Here is a 17,098-nt window from a genome sequence, read left to right as displayed (position 1 = left end):
TCGATATTCTCGGCCTTTATAAAGGGGCATAGACCCGCCTTTCCTCTCCATGCTTGCTTCTTCCTCGACTCTTACTACCTCGAGTTCCAACACCCAGGTTTCACCCTCCGTAAGCCTCAGTCATGTCCGGATCCAGCCGTCAAGGCCGGTGGGTGGCTTCTTCTGTCATAGAGGAGGATATCGCAAAGCTTCGGGCGGCAAGATATCTGACCGCAGAAATCCTCCATCGGCTTCCCGTGGAGGGGCAGGTTATCCCTACCCCCAGATCCGGCGAGAGGGTCGTGTTCGTTTCCCACTTCCTCCAAGGATTAGGGTTCACCCTCAATCCCTTCGTCCGGGGCTCATGTTCTATTACGGGTTAGATTTTCATGATCTCGCCCCAAACTCTGTTCTTTTCATCTCGACGTTTATCGTCATGTGCGAGGCCTTCCTCCGAACTCCTCCACACTTCGGCTTGTGGCTCAAGACCTTCACTATGAAACCGCAAATGATAGAAGGGGAGCAGGCGGAGTGCGGTGGTGGCTCAGTGAGCAAGCTTACCAATGCTGTCTGGCTAAAAGGATCTTTCAAAGAATCTTCCGACTTATGGCAGTAGGAGTGGTTCTATATCACCGAGCCCCGTGGTTCCAAGTGGGTAGCTGCGCCTGCGTTTCGATCCAGCCCCCCAATTCAGCTTGCATCGTGGATCAATAAGGGGTTGTACTGGGGGTCAGTTGACGAGGTGCGGACTCTGCAAAGTCGCATCCGAAGCCTCATTGAAAAGGATATCAATATTGTCAACGTTATTCAGGTAATGCTAGTCCGCCGGACCCTGCCGTGCCAGCGACAGCCTCTCTGCTTGTGGGAGTTTAACCCAGAATGGTCGCGGACTCTTTAGCACTTCTTCGGCACTACGCACGAAGGAATGTGGAAATTATTCTTCGGGAGACGAAAACAATGGCCGGACACCACCGAAGATACTGGCCTAGACTGTAACCATCCAGACACCCCGGTAATTACTCGCCCGCCGAACACCTCATAATCAGATATTCTGTGGTAAGACACTGAGCAAACCATCTTCTTCCGGGGCTGGATAAAGAAAGCGGAACGGATTAGGTGTCCGGCCCCTCTTCTCGAAGACTCAGCGGACCCCGTGTTAACAAGGATGCTGGCACCGGCACCGTACGAGGCGCCAGCAGGGGAGGGCAAGGTGGAGAGTGAGAAGACCCGGGGTGACCTTCGTTCCGGAGGTAAATTAGATACTGAGTCCGGAGAAATCGACATTTCCTCGCCCGAAGATGAAGGCAAAAGAGAAGCCAGTATCCCTTCTCCATTCAGGAGGAAAAGGGACGCCTCCGAAGGTTGGGAGGGGCGGTCTCCTAAGAGAGGCAAGATGCCACCGTCGAGCAGCTCGGGATTGGAAGGCGACGCCAGTGAATAGCTTCGGACAAGCCCTCAACCCAACCGTAAGTGAATTCGGGGTACTTTAATAGCATCCCGCTTCTTTCCTATTACCGAAGAGATACGTAACGTGCCTGTGTATTTTTACAGTCCGGCACAGAGTTTTTCTGGGCAATCCTCTTCTTCGGGAGATCTCCTCCCAGAGATGATGGAAAGCGAGATGCCTCCCCCGACCTCCTCGCCCAATAAGGCGAACGACTCCGAAGTGTCATCTCGGAGGGTTCTTCTTGAACAAGCGGTGCAGAGGATGAAGGAGGCAGTACCCGAAGGTGGACCTCCAATTGTTCGAGATTCAGGGGCCGATAATGAAGGCCCCGGACTGTACGGTTTTCAGCCAACGATGATTCTGGAGACGGGTGAACGGGTTCCTTCAAAGGATGGTCGTGCTCCTTCAGCGGCTTCCGGAGATCCGGCGGCGCCGGATATCTTGAGGGATATGCTGCGAAAAGCATCTGTCTCGGGGGAACAGCATACCTTGATGGGTACGATGGTTGAGAAGATTCTGTCCGCGAAGAGCGGATTGAATGAAGCCTTCATGAGCCCGCTAAGAGGCTTCGAGGTTTGTAATGTAATGTTTTCGACTATATTTTATTTGCAAAGATGCACCTGTGTATAGGTAGTAGCCCCTGAGACTCGGGTTGGCTTCCCATGGGAGGCGAACGGAGGATCAACAACAAATACTCAAGGACTAATCTGATTAACTAGAACACAGGCTGCTTCCCCCCTGGCTACTTCCCAGACTACGGATATTGCCGAGCTGCAGCGGAAGCTTGATGCGGCAGGGGATGACATTGCGTTAATCAATATGCGTCTTGACGAGTCGCAAGGTATGTATTTAGGGCAGTCCCTTCACATACATTTTTGTGATATAAGCATGATGCTGAAGGTTATATACTGGAATATGCATGGCTGCAGATGGTGCTGCCGCCGTTGAAATTCTTCGGGCGGAGCTGGCCCGGGCCAAGGAGCAGGCCCGGTTTAGTAATGCGGCTGCCGAAAAGGCATCGGCTGAGTTAAAAGCCGAACAAGCTGCTCGGCGCCAAGACGAGGAGAAGATATCCACGATGGCGCTCGAATTAAAAAATGCTGCTAGCCGCTGTGAATTACTTGAGAAGGAAAATGAAGCCAAAACGGTTGGACTTGACAAGGCCTTACAGGAGGCGAGAGAAGCGCGGTCTGAATCCAGAGCAGCCTGTGAGGAGATCCGGCAAGCTGGGGGGGGGATTGCGACCAGTAAGCCCTTTTTGCTACAGACTAAGTTCGGCGATCCGAACTATGCTCAGATGTCCCAATGGGCCGAGCTGAATGAATAGATGTCCCAATGGGCCGAGCTTCATAGGATATCCGGCTCTGCCATGAAGAACGTCATAATCCGGCTGTGGCCGACTGAGCCTGTTCCGAATAGCTACTTCGGCCTAGTGCAGCGGCTCGTTGAGGCGGTGCCACACATCGACGCTGTGAAGCGGTCGGCGTGCATTGAGGGTGCACGGATGGCCTTTGCCCGTGTCAAGACATTCTGGGGGAAGATGAAGGCCATCGATGTTGCGGCGAAGAGTCCACCCAAGGGCAAGGACCGTCACACACTGGAGCTTTATTTTTAAGACGTCCTAGAGGCCGCCCGCTTGATAGAGGGTCAATGCTCGAAAGACATAATATTCGAGTGAGGTGTATGAGAATTGTAAAAGATAATTTTATAGTTAATCTAATTTTATGTTTTGCTCGAAAGCTTATGTTCCTCCTGTGCGGCCGTTTTAATATAATCTGAAAGTTTTCCAGTCGTCGGCTTCAGCCCCCTCATAGGAAGTACGGGGGTGTTCGGAAAAGCATTTAATCACTCTTGATCCAACGTCTCGGTCCATGAAGGAGGTTATAATACGGCGAACCAGGCAATCAGACTATAGGGCGTTAACACTTTCACTTAGCCATAGAAGTTTTATAGGGGGGACTACGATATAGCCCCTGGTATGTGTACGGCTTATTCCAATATGGTGCGTTACATATATGACCTGGAAAAAAAGGTCCTTCGTGTGATACGGAGGGAATCGCGACAGATTCTGATAAGTCATCGAGTGGTTGACCAGCTCTCGCAGCATCATGACAGTCGGTTTTCGGCTTTCTCTACTGAGGTGCTTGACCAGATGAACCGGAAGCACAATCGTAGTAGTTCTCCCTTTACTACCCTAGCCGATAGAGCAGAACGTAAAGTAGCAAGCACAGGAGCCGGGCAACCCAACCATTGACCCAAGACATGATTCGGAGCTGATGCATATAAGGCCAAACTCGCGACGCCGAAGTACGCTGTAAAGCTGTTCGGACTTTGTTGGCAACTCATTTGTTCACATACCGAGCCCCTGTAGGATATGCTGAGGTATATCTGTGAAACAACCATAGGAGCCATATTCATTGGCGAAAAGACACGAATGATTAATTCGGATAATGTTTACTGGGACCTGAGCGATATGCCAATGATTACTTTATATATATAAAGGCCACAACCCCGGCTATTTGACATGCTCGGGGTCGAAGGCGGAGGAAAAAGGCATATTACAGGCTCGAAATAAAGAGTGCGGTCTACAAAAAGTTATTTTGGACCTCCTGTCGCACGTCTGCGCCGCCTGTCCTCGGCGAGGGGGGATCCTTGACGGAAGTAGCCCCTTAGGTGAGTGTATGGATCCGAACTCTGATAGAGTCAGTTTTAGATGTTTGCCCTTTGCGTCACCTGTTTTTAAGAGATAATGAAGAAAGAAGTAAAAAAGAAAGTAGATAAAAAATGTTACGGGAATGCTTGCAGGCTTATCCGTATTGTGCTTCTGCCAATGCCCATGGTATCTTGAGTGCGTAGTGATGTATGCGCGGTACAAATTTTGCGGGCATGTGAGGTGGGCGGCGGAAGCCGAACTGCTATTTCCGCTCTGGGATTGGTCGATCCTCGGGGGAAAATTGCTCCTGACCTCCGGTATTTGGTTGGTGAACCTGTCCGTCGTCCCTATCTCCTGGCGGCCTCCTCCCCTTGTGTTCGGCGTTGAGCTTGCCGGCCTGCTTGAAGACCCAACAGTTTCTGTTGGTATGATTAGCTGATTTATCGGGGTGGCCGTGAATCTGGCAGGGTCGGTCCAATATCATGTCTAGGTTGGATGGTTTGTATCGGTTCGCCTTGAATGGCTTTTTCCGTTGACCGGGTTTGGGATTGCTAAATCTGGCGTAGACCGCTGTGTCGCGTGATTTTTCATTATCATTGCGACTGTTGTGTTTGCTTCGTCGTGGCTTGCCGTTGCCGTCTCAGATTTCGGAAGTGCCCGAGTCGCCGGCGCTGTTGCTTCTACGAGCGATCCAGCTGTCTTCTCCCGCGCAAAAGTGGGTCATTAGAGCGGTAAGGGCTATCATGGATTTAGGTCCTTCTTGACCGAGGTGGCGTGCTAGCCATTCATCCTGGACGCTGTGTTTGAAGGCCGCAAGGGCTTCCGCGTCCGGACAGTCAATGATTTGGTTCTTTTTAACTAAGAACCTAGTCCAGAGCTTCCTGGCTGACTCTCCGGGCTGTTGGACAATGTGACTTAAGTCATCGGCGTCCGGTGGCCAGACATATGTTCCTTGGAAGTTGTCGCGGAAGGCGTCTTCCAAATCTTCCCAGCTGCCAATAGAATTTTCCGGCATTCTGTTTAACCAGTACCGAGCTGGTCCTTTGAGTTTTAGTGGTAGGTATTTGATGGCATGAAGGTCATCTCCGTGGGCCATGTGGATATGGAGGAGGAAGTCCTCGATCCATACCGCGGGATCCGTTGTCCTGTCGTATGATTCGATATTCATGGGTTTGAACCCGTCTGGGAATTCATGCTCCATTACTTCGTCTGTGAAGCAAAGAGGGTGTGCGGCGCCTCTATGCTGGGCCACACTGCGGTGTACCTCCGATGGAGTCCATTTGCGGTTTTCTGCCCGGGCGTGGCTAGGTTTGTCACGTCCGAATAGGTAGCCGTCGTCGTGTGTCGAGGCACGTCCTCGCGATCCGTAGATCGATCTTGCGTGTCCTGCTCTACTGTCCAAGTCCTGTCGAAGGTCGTATGTACAACCCTGAGCTGTTTTATTCTTGCCTTTACAGCGAGGTGGGGCGGTCTGGTGTTCGGCCTGAGTTGCCGCTTTATCCGGACCAAGTTGTGGTCGGCCTGCCGCATTGTGCGATGATGGTACGGGCTCTAGTGCCTCGTCATCGAACTAAGGTAGCAATCTACGCTTCGGGTAGCTTTTGGCTGGGCCACTAAGGCCGTATTCTACGGCGGCCAGGACTTCGGTCCATCTATCATTGAGCATATCTTGGTCCACTTGAAGCTGCAGCTGCTTCTTTTTCAGGCTTCTTTCAGTGGCTATTTGCCGGCGTTTGAAGCGCTCCTGCTCGAGAGGTCACTCGGGCACGATGAAATCCTCGTTGCCGAGGCTTTCCTCTTCCTCGGAGAGCGGAAGATAGTTACTGTCCTCCAAGTCTTCTTGTATGGTCTGTTCATCCTGTTCGGAGGTTGCTCCAACAGGGTCTTCATTGTCTTCGGCATCGTCCGGAGTATTGTTTTCTCCGGTGCCGGTGTTGTTGTCTTTTGTACGACGTGACTTAGAGCGGCGCCGCTGACGCCCGCGACTGAGCTTTGACTTAGGAGGTTTGTCTTCAACTGGATCCTCTTTGTCATCGTTGTTAGTTTCTTTAGGCGTATCCACCATGTATACGTCGTGGGAAGAATTGGCCGTCCATCGCCCAATGAATGGCGGGTTTTGGCCCTGCTCCTCGTCGGCATCGTCGTCCGTACTGACGATGTCTTCAGAGCCGTAATCAAGCATGTCGGTTAAGTCCTCGACAGTGGCTATGGAGTGGGTGGCGGGTGGGAAGCAAAATTCCCCATCATCAGCCCCTAGTTCGAACCGTACATAGTCGGCTGTGAGTCCCCCGCCAGGGACAAGTTCTTTAATGAGTTCAACACATCGCCCAAAGGCGAGTGCTGGAAGATGTCTGCGGTGCTGAACTCGAAGATCGATAAGCGATCAAGTTCGGTATCCGCGGACTCACATGGTTCGGAACTTATACCCAGAGAAGAGTCCGGAGTTCCGGTGACACGAGTATTGCATGAGGTTAAGTCCATGTGCGGCTCCAACGCCGGAGAATCTGTAGCCTCCGTGGTGGGGTTGAACCTCCAATCCTTGGATGCCCAGTGTGCTCTGGATCTAGGGGTGGACTAACGAGCAGCTCGGCTCGTTAAGCTCGTGCTCGTTAAGGCTCGGCTCGTTAAGCTCGTTAAGATTAACGAGCAGAAAACCCTGCTCGGCTCGGCTCGTTTGAAGCTCGTTAAGCTCGCGAGCGCTCGTTAACAGATCATAATGTGTTATGATATACATGATGAATGTGTAGGTGTGGTTTTCAAGATGAAATATGGTGACTATAAAAAAATTGCAGTAGTTTGTTGCCTCATATGTCGATTAGATTGAATAGATGCGCTGAGGTGCTATAAAAAGTTTGTCATGCAAGATGAAAATATGTGTTATGTTGTTACTAACGAGCTTAACGAGCTACTTGTGAAACTCATTAGCTCGCTTGTTAAGCTCGTTAAGCTTAACGAGCTGAAATCAATGATTGGCTTTGTTCATTAAGAAGCGAGCTACGAGCTAAACGAGCCGAACTATCGAGCGTTCATTAAGCTCGCGAGCTACGAGCTTTTGGTCCAGCCCTATCTGGATCTAAGGCCGGAGTGGTCACAGGAGCTATCTCCTGGATGCGGTCCGACGACAGATTTAGGTCATGTTCGTCAAGGTGACCGGGAGCGGTCGCCGTGGTCTTGAATCCGGCGAAGATCAAATCTCCACGGATGTCCGCGACGTAATTCAAGCTCCCAAATATGACCTGATGGCCAGGGGCGTAGCTGTCGATCTGCTCCAGGTGGCCAAGCGAGTTGGCCCGCAGTGTGAAGCCGCCGAACACGAAGATCTGTCCGGGGAGAAAGGTTTGTCCCTGGATACCGTCATTGTTGACAATTGAAGGGGCCATCGAACCTTTCGTCGACGGCACAGTGGAACTCTCAATGAAAGCACCAATGTCGGTGTCAAAACCGGCGGATCTCGGGTAGGGGGTCCCGAACTGTGCGTCTAAGGTCGATGGTAACAGGAGACAGGGAACACGATGTTTACCCAGGTTCGGGCCCTCTCTATGGAGGTAATACCCTACTTCCTGCTTGATTGATCTTGATGAATATGAGTATTACAAGAGTTGATCTACCACGAGATCGTAATGGCTAAACCCTAGAAGTCTAGCCTGTAGGACTATGGTAATGAGTATCTGTCCTTTCCGGACTAAGTCCTCCGGTTTATATAGGCACCGGGAGGATCTAGGGTTACACAAGGTCGGTTACAAAGGAAAAGAATCTACATATTCGGTCGCCAAGCTTGCCTTCCATGCCAAGGAGAGTCCTATCCGAACACGGGTGCAGCCTTCGGTCTTCGTATCTTCACAGCCCATCAGTCCGGCCCATGGCTAACAGGCCGGACGCCCGAGGACCCCTTAGTCCAGGACTCCCTCACCAGAGGCCATCTCCTGAGGTCCCCTAGGGAGGCGTATATTCCAAGGAGCGAGCGGAGGAGTCGCCCTGCCCCGCGCCTTCACGTGGGTGACACGCGTGGCGACGAATGGAGCCAGAAGGGCGCCAATGGGCGCAGATGAGGAGGATTACCTCTTTTGTGCTAAGGGAGCAAGGACAGCGCACCGGTTCCCAAGGCATCCCCAGATGTTGCCTCTTTGGTGCAAGAATACCAAGACGACGGGCTCGCCAGGATGGAGGCCATCACCGAGCCCACCCATACGTCACGGTAGGAAGCTTTGGCAGGTGAAGACCACCTTTAGTTAGGATAAGCTATACTCTTGCCCCCCTTCAAAATTGGCCATTGTGGCAACCCTTCGCGCCTAGAGTTTTCGGGGGAAGAGGACCAGGGGCATTATAAGTATAGGTAACGCTCCACCATAGAGGAGGGACGGATCCAGGAGTCATTCTCTCTCTTGTACTCTGATGTTCTTCCTCCCTCGCGAGGCAATCCACCCACCAAAGCAGGAGTATGGTTTTACACCGCAAGGTGGCCCGAACTTGGGTAAACTGGTGTGTCAGCCGTTTTTCTTCTTCCTCTCTCGAGCATGCCGGAGCATCGCCGTGAGATAGCGTGCAGCTAGAAAGGGTTTGCGGGAGATTCGTGCGCACACCCCAATGTTCAAACCTTTCTTGGGTCCCTGAAGCCCCGATTCCGACATTTGGCGCGCCAGGTAGGGGTGTGCCACAGTCCTTCCGCTTCGCTCTGGTTCCTGTTTCATCGCTTCCACGGCCGCCGCTCGCCGTGCTCGGGCCGAGCGCTGGGCGGCGCGCGTCGCTCAGATGGAGCTCGCGGGCCGTGGCGACCGACGTTGCTTCGCCTCCGCCGCGACCCATGTTGCGACTGACCCTTTGCAAAACTTGCATGTGTGGCTGCTCTCTCTGTACCTTGTCGGGGGAAGTTCTCCTTGTACTTGTGCTCATATACATTCAATAAACAAAGTAGGAGTAGGGTTTTACACCTCACGGTGGCCCGAATCTGGGTAAAAGCTTTTGCGTTCTCTGCTGATTCTGCTCTCTGTGCTTGTGCATTTCCCTAGTCGAATCGCAAAGGGGCAAGATGGCCCCATAGATAGTCGTCCGCACGACAGAGACGTAGCAGGGCCATAGGTTCACTAGAGGTATACCTCTTGAAAAGAAGGCAAACGACATGGTCACAAATTATAGTTGGACAATTGACAGAATAGCAACGAGTATGACTATGATCATTCAGGGCATAATCTCATATATGCATTACGTCCGAGACAAGTAGACTGTTAATCCAACAGCATATACTACTATTACTCCATCCCAAGACCGCTATCCTGTATGCATCTTAAAGTTTTAAGTTTAAAATAAACGGAGTAACACTTTAAACAAGATGACATAATGTAGAGAGGAAGAAACCTAGCAATAAGATAAAACCCCATCATTTTCTCCTCAGTGCCAACAATATAAAAACGTGTCTTGTCCCCATTCTGCCACTGGGATATAGAAATCACCGCAAGATTGGATCTACTACTATGCACCACTCCCTCTGAAGATCTACAAATCAATCTTGGACAGAGAATGACCGGAAAGAATACGTAGCTACTTAATTACACATCAAATAAATCTCAAGAGATTCAAAGAAATAGATTCAATGAACAATCTGATCGTAAACTCACAATTCATCATTACATCGGATTAATCCCAATTAAACAAGAAATAAGGGGAACATGGTATGGAAGATCCAAAAGATATATATATATATATATATATATATATATATATAGAGAGAGAGAGAGAGAGAGAGAGAGAGAGAGAACCATCTAGCTACTACTATGGACTCGTAGGTCCTAAAGGAACTACTCACCAGGGGCGGAGCCAGAAAATTTAGCCATTGGGTTCACTCATTAAATAATGTAAAGTCTAATTTTACAACATCTTACAACGCGAGTACAACACTCAAAACCAACATAACGAATAGAAATGTGTCACTCAAAACCATCATAACGAATAGAAATATGATAGATGACATCTATTGTCTTACATTAAAGACAGAGCATGGCGGGACATACTTATTGGATTAAATTGTAAAATCACATGTTTACATAATAGAGTAGTACTCAAATTACTTCGTAGCTTGAGGTGTAGCTTCTCATCTTCTTGAAAACATTGAAAAATGTCAACTTAGTCACTTTGGAAAATATTGATCTATAATCTAGATCAATCAAAGATCTTATAGAAAAAACAATTAAAAAATTAGGGAAAAGAAATAAAAACCATTACCGTCTTATGCTGGATAGATAGAAAAATGTGCAAGGGAGTACTCCAAGATGTGGCAATGTAATCTCACTACCTCAAATTTAAGTTACAATTGTTGGCTTGCCACTGTGGTCTGAAATTATCTACTTGCCATTGTGCGACGAAGCGATCGGAACAGGAGAGATGAGAGAGAGCCGAGTTGAGAATCGAATAGGAAAGATCAAGGGTGAGCAGCTGCCGTGTATAATACATCTCGTATGAGAACAGGTCACTAACAATCAAGGGCGCGAGACAATTAGCTTGTGGGCTTGTAGCCTTTTGATGGGGTCAGCTACGATTTTCTACTGGGTTCACGCCACTAAATTCTTGTACTTGTGTACTGTACGTAGTAGACAAAAGTCGTTGGGTTCAGCTGAACCCAACAACAATAAGCTGGCTCCGCCCCTGCTACTCACACATGGTCATGAAAGGGACAAGGTTGATGGAGAACCACCCGATAATGGCTTCCCCCTCCGGCAGAACTCCAAAACAGGGCTCAGATGGGATCTCTTCAGAACAAAGACTTGCGGCGGCGATAAAATTCTTCTAGACGTACGACAGATGGTTTACGTATTTATAGAAAATTACGACGGCAAAATTGGACTAAGGTGGTATCCAGGGGCCCCACAGGGTCAGGTGGCGCGGCCACTCTTTGGTCGCGCCATGTGTTCATGTGGGAGCCTCGTGGCTCCTCCCGTTGCTTCCCGAAGCTTTCAGTGTTTCTTGTTGCCCAAAGAAAAACGTGTTAAATCAACAACGTATTTTGATCTCGGTAGATATTGTTTTCCCGCTAAACCAAAAACAAGAAGAAAAGAGGAACTGACACTGGGCCTTAAATTAATAGGTTAGTCCGGAAAAATAATATGAATTGATATAAAAAGTATATGAAAGTGATAGCATAATTGCATTTAACAATAAAAAGTTACATATACATTTGAGAATTGTGACGTATCAGATTCGTCAAAAACTCAATCTACCAGATTTAGCTCCATCAGTATTTGCATATCGCCGGAAATTCTAAAATAAATTCAGGATAAATGCGAGCACCAGGACTTGAACCCTAGTGGACTGAGGATACCATTATCCATCTAACCATCCAACCATAAGTTGGTTCAGCTACGATTTTCTACTGGGTTCACGCCACTAAATTCTTGTACTTGTGTACTGTACGTAGTAGACAAAAGTCGTTGGGTTCAGCTGAACCCAACAACAATAAGCTGGCTCCGCCCCTGCTACTCACACATGGTCATGAAAGGGACAAGGTTGATGGAGAACCACCCGATAATGGCTTCCCCCTCCGGCAGAACTCCAAAACAGGGCTCAGATGGGATCTCTTCAGAACAAAGACTTGCGGCGACGATAAAATTCTTCTAGACGTACGACAGATGGTTTACGTATTTATAGAAAATTACGACGGCAAAATTGGACTAAGGTGGTATCCAGGGGCCCCACAGGGTCAGGTGGCGCGGCCACTCTTTGGTCGCGCCATGTGTTCATGTGGGAGCCTCGTGGCTCCTCCCGTTGCTTCCCGAAGCTTTCAGTGTTTCTTGTTGCCCAAAGAAAAACGTGTTAAATCAACAACGTATTTTGATCTCGGTAGATATTGTTTTCCCGCTAAACCAAAAACAAGAAGAAAAGAGGAACTGACACTGGGCCTTAAATTAATAGGTTAGTCCGGAAAAATAATATGAATTGATATAAAAAGTATATGAAAGTGATAGCATAATTGCATTTAACAATAAAAAGTTACATATACATTTGAGAATTGTGACGTATCAGATTCGTCAAAAACTCAATCTACCAGATTTAGCTCCATCAGTATTTGCATATCGCCGGAAATTCTAAAATAAATTCAGGATAAATGCGAGCACCAGGACTTGAACCCTAGTGGACTGAGGATACCATTATCCATCTAACCATCCAACCATAAGTTGGTTCACGATTTTTGTTGTTGTTGTAAGAGTTATTTAGAGTGATCAACTCCTAGTTTTTCTCTCCCCCCCCCCCCCCCCCCCTCTCTCTCTCTCAAAAAGCCCTGTGTAGATGATCGACTCCACTTTAGCCCTTAAAAAAAGCATACGAAGTGTAAGAAAGAAAGCGAAGGTTTAAAACGCAAAAGCTACACGCTGCCAAGGAAGGACCGCGACCGCCCGATCCCGCGACAGACCATTCCGTTCCGGTGCCGGCGAGGCGACGACAGAGCGACAGAGCTGTCATTCCTCTTCCGGATGGCGTCGACGGCCGGGGTGGTCCTCTCCATCAAGGACTCCTTCCTCGCCCTCCCCACCAAGACCGGCGACAGGGTAATAATCGCCTTTCCCATCTCCGCCGCCTCATATAATCTCGCCCATCCTATGCTAGAAGATGAGGCCGGAGTCCATTCGTGCGTGCCTGCTCCAGTTATTCATGGATCGCACAACTGAGAGTAAAAAAGGTTACGATCAAAAGAAGGTTTGCATAAATTGGTGAAATTGGTCGATCGGTAGGAAAAGCCTGTTTCAGGGTGAGTCTTCAGGGGTTTGTGTGATTCTGTGTGCATGATCATATTGTTTTCTTCTCTCAGCTTGTATTCTTCACTGCTCTGGAAAGCTGCAAGCTCTAGAATCTAGATCATAATAATGCATGATGATGATGATGATGTTTGCAATTTGGTCATGTTGTAGAGAAGAAGTCATATATATTTCTGGTAAGTTGTTCAACGCAGTTGTGATGTACAAATGACTCCTAATTTGTGTATCTTCTCAGGCTCTCGAAGAGGTTGAGAAAAACATCTCCTCGTTGCGGCAAGTGCTCTCTGGTGATGGAGAAGCAGGAGCGAATCAAGAGCAAGTCCTGCAAATAGCACTTGAAATTTGCAAGGAGGGCGTGCTTTCCCTCTTTGTTCAGAATCTGCCTTCCTTGGGTTGGGGAGTATGTCGTTTATCAACTAAATGTGTTCATCTCTGCTTTTTTATCTATTACTACCTCCGTCCCATATTAATTGACGCTCAAACGGATGTATCTAGATGGGGCAGAGCGAGCATTACTCAGGTACTGAACTCACTAGCTCTGAATTGCAGGTAAGAAAAGATTTGGTTATTTGCTGGTGCATTTTGCTTGGGCAGAAAGTTGATGAGAATTATTGCTGTGTGAAGTATATTGAAGATCACGTGGAGCTTTTAGATTTCCTAGTTGTTTGGCAAGTCATCTACTTCTCCAGTTAATTCCAGTTGGAACAGTGAACATGAATGCAGAGATAGTTTACAAGATATCCTCTGTTTGCATGTATATCAAATTGCTTTTCCTTACCATTATTTATTTTACTTGATTTCCTGTATCATTAATATGGACTTCTGTAATTGCCACTTTCCAAAGGGTCTTGCACTTGAAGCCTTGCAGTCCATGATTTAAATCTTCTGTGACAGTTTTCTAATAATAATTGCTTGGTATCTTTGTAAGCTTGATTGGTAAACTCTTGCAACAGCTACAAGAAGTCGGACCTTGCACTAAACTGTGGGATTATGGTGAGAGAATGCATAAAACATCCAACCCTTGCCAAGTAAGGCTTCAAAATTTTCATCTAGTTGGGACATTATTTTGTTTGGGACTACATGATATATGCACCTAACTTTTTCTTGGTAAATAAGTGCTGAGCTAATAAATGTAGCACAAGACATACGCTTAAAATAATATAACATGAAGAACAAGTTGATGCATTTTAATTTTCCCATGCTAGGAATCTTTGGCTATGTATGATTATGTGCATAAAAATCGATTGCAGTCGATAGCATTAACTACGAAAAAAAGATTTAACAACCATAAAGCTGTTTGCCTTAGATGCATTATTGCTCCTTTCTTCTGAAAAAATTGTAAAATACTTTAAATTTACTAATTCAAATTCAATATCTACCAGACACGTCCTTCTTTCTTCACCACAATTATTATGTTGTTATCCAGTTAGCCTTCGAAACAGCTTTGTCCCTCACATTTACCTTACCACAAAAGTATCTCGGTGAATCGTTTTGTTCATCTCCGATGAAGTGGTTATTAACCATAATAGCACAACATATTCTGACATAGAAAATAGTTAGATAACTAGTTCATTTAACTTAGTTTAATTAATTTTGCACATATATGATTTTGTAGCGCCCTTTCAGATATATCTTGGAATCCAATAGCTTTGAGCTGTTTTTCGAGTATGTTGAGCTGCCGAACTTCGACATTGCTTCTGATGCTCTAAACACCTTCAAGGTAAATCCATATTTTCAGATTTATCTTTGTGTAAATTTACTCTTTATCAAATATTGAATGGTCGCTCTTGACAAGATGTTTGCAGGATTTGCTTACCAAACATGAAACTGTTGTCTCTGTGTACTTGAGCTCCCACTACGAACAGGTCACTCTCTTTTTCTGAAAAAATTCTGTGTTCATGCGATCAACATGAAACAACATCTCTTATTGTTGAGTTCATATTTTTGTATGCCATCATTGTCGGATTATTACCTCTCTGACTCTGCTTTCTGATTTTGTGATACACTTAAAGAGTTGCACTTTCATTGTTGCTTGCCCTGATGCCTACATAAATACTTTTACTACTCAGCAAAATCTGAGCCAGGTCACTATCCAGTGGCAGAGGCACGCAAGAACCTCCCCATGCAATTTTTTTCCCTCGCAAAGTTTTGCACAGCTGGGGGGCGGCAGCCTGTGAACCGAACGTAGCTCCGCCAACCAGATCACTAAACAGTTTAACATAGTGGATAGTTCCATTCCTCTTGTAACTAACACTGTAGAATATTTTGTTCAGTTCTTTGAACGGTACACAAGGATCTTAACATCAACTAACTATGTAACAAGGCGTCAGTCGGTGAAGGTCAGACTATGTTCAGATGCTCTAGCTAATCATCTCATTCACATGGAAAAGAAACTAAAATTGGTGTCTGTATTTTCAGTTCCTTTCAGAATTTCTATTGGAGCCTTCAAACTCTAAAATAATGAAGCGATACATTCAGGAAGTTCGTTTCCTAAATATTATGATTGGTCTACTGAAGGTATCAGTTATAGTATATACTTTACCGTTCATCTGGGAATTACGCGACTATGAGATAGCTTATGTTGGTTATTCAGTACTCTGTTTCTTGTTAAGTTTGTATCTAAATGCCTCACTAATATGATTTTTCTATGGATATTATGGAAATTAATAGATTGTAATATTATTTAGATTCCATTTCAGTAGTTGTTTTTCCACCTTGAACTTAATAAGACATAAAAGGTAGTCAGCGTTTTTCTAATGAGGAACTGGCAGTGATCTGCCTATATTAAAAAAAATGAGTTTTACAGAGTTAGCATTACAAGGCGAAAGGCCAATGGCCGCCCACAACGCACCCTGAAGCATAAGTAAACATACACTAATCAGACCCAGGGGGTGGTTCATTCTCACAGTCAGAGAAGGTCCTGCTTGATCAGGGGAAGAACTCCAGGACCTAGCAGTGTAGAATGCTCGAAGACGCGCATAAATGACTCTTAACCTGTATGAAACTATACATTTTGAGCGTAAAACAGCAAGGGGGGCATATGTACAAGCTTTTTTGGTAGCTACGTAGATTGGACTACAGAGAGTAACTACTTGATAACAGTATTTATAGGCTGCTAAGTTAAGGTCCATCATTGTAAATCTCAAGCACTATGTTACTCTTTTGAACTGGGCATATCTTCTATATGAGTGCGCAAGAGCTCCCTGCCCTCTTTACGAGGTTCTGTAAAAAAAAAGGTTCTGTCAAAAAAAAAACTGTCTTAAACACTCTTATCTCTTATGCAAAGGTTCCAGCAGTTCTCTGGAAGTTGAGACGTGAATATACATCTGAAAGGCTTCATTTATGAGAAACACAAGCTTGCAGCTTTTTTTGACGTTGATTAAATACATATTTTTTGCGTGAAAAGATTCTAAAAAATATTACTAATATTATGTGTGTACAGATCCTATCTATTTGTAGGAGTGTTACTACTAACCGGCATTTTTTTAGGATTCAAGCAAAAATATCAAAATATGCGCCTTCCACGTTTTTAAGGTACCATCGTTATATAAGTGCACGTACGTTGTATTTCCTCGTCAAACAAATTCCTTCTAACAATTTCTGTTGGTCCATTTTCCTGTGCGGAATTAGGTGTTCGTTGCCAATCCAAACAAGCCTCCTGGTATTATTGAAGCTTTGCGAGACAATCGCAAGGAATTGTTGAAACTACTCCACAATCTTCCTGCAAGTAAAGGTAGTGCTGTGAAGTTTCCATCTTAGAGCCCATTACACACCAGCTTAAAATTGCAAAAGAAGGATGGAGTAGTCAGGAAACCCGCTTCTGGTTGTTCTGAGTTTAAACTTGAAGCCATGATGTCAACCACCACAAAAACTCGCGTATGTAATTTTTTTTTGTTCCATTTTACAGGCGAAGATGAACTTGACGAGGAGAGAGACCTGATCATTCACCGAATCGAGAAGTTGTAATGCTGATCACCTATCAGAAGTTCTGACTTGTTTGGCATATCAGAAGTTCAGAACAAACCTATCAAAAGTTCAGAACCAACACCCTGTAAGCCTCCAAGAGCTGCGTCAATTTGGAGGACATTGCAGTTCGGCGAAGGATGGTATAATAAAGTCACAATAAATAGATCTGTTATTCGTTCTTGAGTGAGCTTTTTTATGTGATTTTTTTTTGAGACAAAGCTTTTTTATATGATGTGTAGCATCAACGAAACTTGAGCCAAGAATATTATTGCCGGTACAATCCGGCCCAGTTTCTGTGACTTTCCCTCCTGG

The 17,098-nt window shown here is 46.3% G+C and overlaps 1 protein-coding gene across 2 annotated transcripts; it reads left to right on the top strand.

Annotated features, from left to right (window-relative positions):
* The first annotated feature begins 12,399 nt into the window (after window positions 1-12,399).
* Window positions 12,400-17,090, top strand: LOC123079605 (putative MO25-like protein At4g17270). Of its 2 annotated transcripts, none has more exons than XM_044502397.1 (11): window positions 12,400-12,613; window positions 13,056-13,220; window positions 13,370-13,488; window positions 13,774-13,848; window positions 14,447-14,540; window positions 14,626-14,685; window positions 15,094-15,159; window positions 15,239-15,337; window positions 16,310-16,354; window positions 16,451-16,553; window positions 16,728-17,090. In XM_044502397.1, the coding sequence occupies exons 1-11, from the start codon at window positions 12,539-12,541 to the stop codon at window positions 16,784-16,786; spliced, it is 960 nt and encodes a 319-aa protein (XP_044358332.1). In that variant the 5' UTR covers window positions 12,400-12,538; the 3' UTR covers window positions 16,787-17,090. The 2 variants fall into 2 exon arrangements, with proteins under 2 accessions (XP_044358332.1, XP_044358333.1); XM_044502398.1 differs by having other exon boundaries at window positions 12,595-12,813; window positions 13,316-13,488.
* Window positions 17,091-17,098: the final 8 nt, after the last annotated feature.

The sequence above is a fragment of the Triticum aestivum genome, chromosome 3D (genome assembly GCF_018294505.1).
Source record: "Triticum aestivum cultivar Chinese Spring chromosome 3D, IWGSC CS RefSeq v2.1, whole genome shotgun sequence".
Lineage (NCBI taxonomy): Eukaryota > Viridiplantae > Streptophyta > Magnoliopsida > Poales > Poaceae > Triticum > Triticum aestivum.
The sequence above is the reverse complement of the archived record's forward strand: the minus strand, read 5'-3'. Positions and strand labels throughout refer to the sequence as shown.